This window comes from Aplysia californica, unplaced genomic scaffold (assembly GCF_000002075.1).
Source record: "Aplysia californica isolate F4 #8 unplaced genomic scaffold, AplCal3.0 scaffold00069, whole genome shotgun sequence".
NCBI lineage: Eukaryota > Metazoa > Mollusca > Gastropoda > Aplysiida > Aplysiidae > Aplysia > Aplysia californica.
The window spans coordinates 885345-890336 of NW_004797339.1; the positions used below are offsets into that span (position 1 = coordinate 885345).

General features: G+C 39.6%; 1 protein-coding gene across 1 annotated transcript in view; it reads left to right on the forward strand.

Moving 5' to 3' along the window:
- LOC101854556 overlaps positions 1 to 4992 on the forward strand; it is a gene marked incomplete in the record, with an annotated part of 16166 nt that overhangs the window by 8533 nt on the left and 2641 nt on the right. Inside the window, 2 exon segments of the mRNA XM_013079959.2 lie at positions 3435 to 3656; positions 4755 to 4872. Coding sequence (XP_012935413.1) covers positions 3495 to 3656; positions 4755 to 4872 — 280 coding nt within the window.

Below are 4992 nucleotides of genomic sequence, written 5' to 3' on the forward strand. Positions count from 1 at the left end.
CCCCCCCAGTTTTGACTGCACGCTACAGTAGTAGAGATAGCGTATTATTTTCATCCAAAACATTAATTTCCGCATCTATACACCTTTTTGGGCCTTTATCAGCACGTCCTACTTTAATTATGTTACTTTCATAATTGTTTTTTAAATAATTTTCAATTCCTTTCTCTCTCACTTCCCACACGCGGGCGCATATAATTATGATTACAATTTAAGATTCCAGATCTGACGAATGTATTTATTAAATAGCGTATAACGCTGGGTTAGCCAATGCATTGCAATGCGCGCTATTATCAAGTATTGAATTGTAACAGGACTTCAATTTGATCCGTAACAAGAGACCACTTATTTTTTTATACGTGTTCATGAATGTGTGCTTGTGTTACTGTGTGCAGGATTAAAAATTAAAGACTCCAGATCTGACGAACGTATTTATTAAATAGCGTAATGGTGCTGGGTTAGCCGATGCCTTGCGATACGCGCTTTTATCAATTAATTGAATTGTAACAGGACTTCGATTTGATCCGTAGCAAGAGACCACTTATTTTTTCTTATACGTGTTCAAAAATGTATGTTTGTTTACTGTGTGCGGGGATTACAGGGGGAAAAGCCCGTCCCCTCGACATGTGATCCAGGGTATGGGGATACATTTTTCTCAAAATGCATACTCTGAAATCCTTGACCAGTGATCACTCGCCATGGAACTCTTTCTGTTGTGACTGTACACACAAGTTTCTTCATTAACACATCTGAATGAGCCTATCATTCATGCATTAGAAACCACACTCTCAACACACACAAAAATGACTTTGAACATATATTCAGGAAATATATGCAACTCTTGTTTACTTTGTTTTGCATTATTGGCTTTAATGTGTAAAACAATATTTGAGGCCTTTTCTGCATTTTTGTGTTTTTGGCAGCATGTATAATAGGCCTATGTATTTTATGTGCAACCAACACATTCTACAATCTCTTGTGTTTGTTAGACTCGCACGTACTTTAAACAAAGCATGCTGTACACACTATATTTCACTGATACAAATACAGAGATGAATTCTTAAAGTGAGAAATAATACATTTCCTCAATATAAGCTTAATTTATTGATCTCTTTCAAGCAAATTGGAGAAAAGGTTTATGTTGTTCTTTTTTGCTTGCTGTGGGTGGCCTTAAGTTTAATGACAATGTAATTGTAGTGAGCATGTTACTGTCAGCTTCCCCTTTATCGTAGTACTAATCAAGACTATATCTAGATATTTTGCCAACAGAATTAATGTTCATAATTAGTGTTATTATCAAGTGTATTGTGAGTGTGAAGATCTTTAGTAGATCTAGAATTCTAGATCCTATCCCATCATTTAAAAAAACAAAAACTAACAACACAAAAACATTGTAATTTTGCCGATTATGACATATTGTTGGCAATAAAAATGTACTAGACTATTTCACTATATTTCCTCTTCGAAGAAAGTTTAAAATACTGATGTAAGGTGTCTTCCAAGCCCTACCACAAGCATCAGCGTGCATAGCAACGCGAAGCCTCGCTGTGCGGCGCAGCCAAAGCTGCCCTCAATTGGCCGCCATGTTTTAGTTTCAATTCCTCACAGGGAATCAGCGATCACGAAGAGGGAGTTCCGTTTCTATAAGTGTAGAATTATGTGGGCTGTGTAGAATTCTGTGGGCAAAACATAACAGAGACGGAAACGAAGCAGACCTTCAAAAGCGTACCTTGACAACATCCCTGGCAGGACACAAATGACGTAATAGTTAGTTAGTCTTCCGGGAGCAGACGGAAGAGAGGAGTAGAGGGGAGGGCCTAGGCAAGAAGCGTCAAGGACAACCATAAACCATAATGATACTGACGGGTGACATGTGGTATTATGGTCTTCATTACCACAGCTACATCTGCACTTTAAAATGCGCAAACACATTAGATTTAAAGCAAGATTACTATATTCTGTTATTCTGGTAGTGCGAATTATTATACATGCATAACGATCAACAGGAAAGAGATGACGCACTGCTCTATCTTTTTTTCGGTACCCTGAGCATGTTCACCGGCTTCTTTGTAGTAATGTTAAGGCTCTAGGCCATTGCATAATAATATATAGAAAACATTAGGTCAATCCCATAATCCTATGCGAAGAAGTTTTTTGTTGTTGTTGGGGTTTTTTTGGACCGGGGGGGGGGTTGTTGTTGTTGTTTTGGTTGTTTTGATTGTTTCTTCTTTTTTTTCCTTTTTTTTCGAGGGGGGGTGGCTTTCTAAGAATGTCTTCGTTTGTCCGTGAGACGTTGTATCCCACATAGCCTGGATTTGCCTGGTAGACACGGTCGAGGTAACCGCTTACTTATTGCTTTAAATAGTGTTGACATTGCGTAAGACGTACAACTATTTGTATTAAACAGAAATTTGTGTTAGAGCACAGGGCGCACGAAAATTACTAACATCGAAATTATTATAATAATGTGTGGAGAAGGACAGGTAGGTTCAGACTTAGTCAGACAAAATAAAGAATAGGGTTTTGAATTAACAAAACTTTGCCTTATTACAGAAGTAATTATTACCTGGAAACATGAGGGGCTCTCGTGATCAAAGGTTCGGTGTTCGCCTCTCATTCAATAGGACCCGGGTTCGAAACCTAACAACAGCGAAGGCAAATGTTCTTCTCTAAAAATATGTTTTCCTTTCACCACCTATCCTGCTGTCTGACCGTGTTCTGTTGTCTGCTTTTGTCCCCACTTTCTGCCATGCCACCTCCTCTAGGCCCCTGACTCGTTCTGCAGCCGGTCTACTGTTTCTCCTTGGCTCCTCAGTCACAATCTTGATCTTATGGTAGATAAGATCTAAGATCTCGGAGGTCCTGTGTGCACGTTGCGCTGGTCAAAAATCCCCTGGTGGTCCTAATATCGATAAGATTAGGCTTCGACAGCATTCCAGGCAAGATTTTAAAATGTTTCTGTCCAAACTGAAAATGCGTACTATGTGCCCTGCGCACTCATATGACCGTATGCAGTTGCGAGCGCCGTAAAACACTTACAAGAGACAAAAGATGAAAATAATATCACAAACAGTATTGCTCTGTCATTCTCACAAACAAACAGATATGTGACGACATGTTACCTCTAAAACCTTCAGCTATTGTTATAGTTCGAATCTTGGTCCTTGCAGTTTAAAAAACTTGAGTTCGAATCCGCCGTGGGTAATTCTATTTTTATCAAAAGCCTACGTCCTTCTGCTGAGAGACTGTCTCCTATTCTGTTGCTACCCCGGTTTGGCCCTGACATGAAGGGCAATCAAAATACAACTAGATTCTAGCCTCCTAGATTACCTAAATTAGGTCGACTGTGGTGAGGAAAAAAACATACGGTGTGCAATGAAGCAATTACACAAGCCGAAAAAATGGTGATAGGTCAATTACGTTTATCTCTGTTTCAGATTTGACACTTGAGAAAGAAGTGCATCTGTGGGTGAGGACATATCCTTCCCGGCCATATCATGGGAGAGTCATGTTCCACAAGGCTGAGCCGCGTGCTGTTCCGGATTGGCCAGATTTTGATTGCAATGGGCTTTGTTTGTTATGTCGTTGCCATGGTGACTACCTACTGGGTAGAACGTCCGGCAATTGACTATGCTGCTCAGAAAATAAATCCTAATGAGGTTTGTACTATATGCAGGTTACAGCCGGAGTACGGTCATTTTAGACTTGTCCTGTTATCATGTTATTTGTCAGAGTCACTTTAACACTGGAATAATACATAGCCTATAGATCTAAGCCTATATGTAATGTGTTATAATTATGGGGACGTAACACATTCACAATGACTTTTTTCGTAATTATGTCTGCAAATAAGATTCCCGAAAGGAAATGTTTCCACACAAGACGAAAACCTGCAAGTGGGTGGGTTGTTTAGGGGTTCGGGGGGGGGGGAGGGAGGTTGTTGTTGTTGCTCTTGTTGTTTTGGTTTGGTTTTGGTTTGGTATTTTGGAGGGGATGTCGTCTTTTTTCTTTACTTTTCACCCATGCTAGGGCATTAAAATTTTAAAACATATACACGTTTATCTTAACAATAAATAATCATCAAACCCTTTAAAATCCTATACAGCAATAAGTACCTCTTGTACTTGTAGTTAATGTGCGTGAAAGTGCTGTAGTTATAATCTAATCATTTATCATAAACTATTATTGAGAAACACAGAAACTGTTTTCAAATCAAATCTGACAAAATTTATCTCATATTTTCATATATAGGAGGTATCAAAGCCATGCTCAGGGGACATATTCCTTTGGTTAAAAGTGCCAATTTGGGGTTTTGGTAAATCAGAATCGTGTGTGTGTGGGGGGGGGGGTAATAATGCTTTTTGCAATGACATCATCATCATCTTCATTACCATTCTTATCATCATTCTCGTCGTCGTCATGGTTGTAGAGCATCATCATCATCATATTCATAGTGTGTCTTTCTCTCAGTCTCAACCTGTCATGTACGTGTAAGAGTCTTCGCCATACCTAGCAGAAGATGTGTGTTCGATTTCAAAGTGGACAAGCTGTTATTGCTATTGCTGTAGTTATTGTTGCTGCTGTTATTTTTATTTGCATCCCCGTTACCTACTGGCATGATGTATCCCACTCAGCCCAGGTTACGAATGACAGCAGGGTTGAAGTTACCAACTTCCCAAAATGTCAAATTGTGTTGGTGGGGGCATAAAACAAGTAGATGGGGGGTTTTTTTAGCAGCTTTTTTATTTGAATTTCAGACGATTGTGACCAGAAACTATGGCATCTTCCGGGCGTGTCGGCAAAGTGCGTCAAGGAGTTCTAACGGACGTACCCGGGGTAACTGTGGAAGCCTATCGGCAAATCTCAATTTTATCGGTGAGTCAGGGACTTTTTTATTGGTCCTCTAGGTGTGGGGGGGATGAGACGTCGTATCTATAGAGCGCTTCTTCTTCTTCTTCTTCTTCTTCTTCTTCTTCTTCTTCTTCTTCTTCTTCT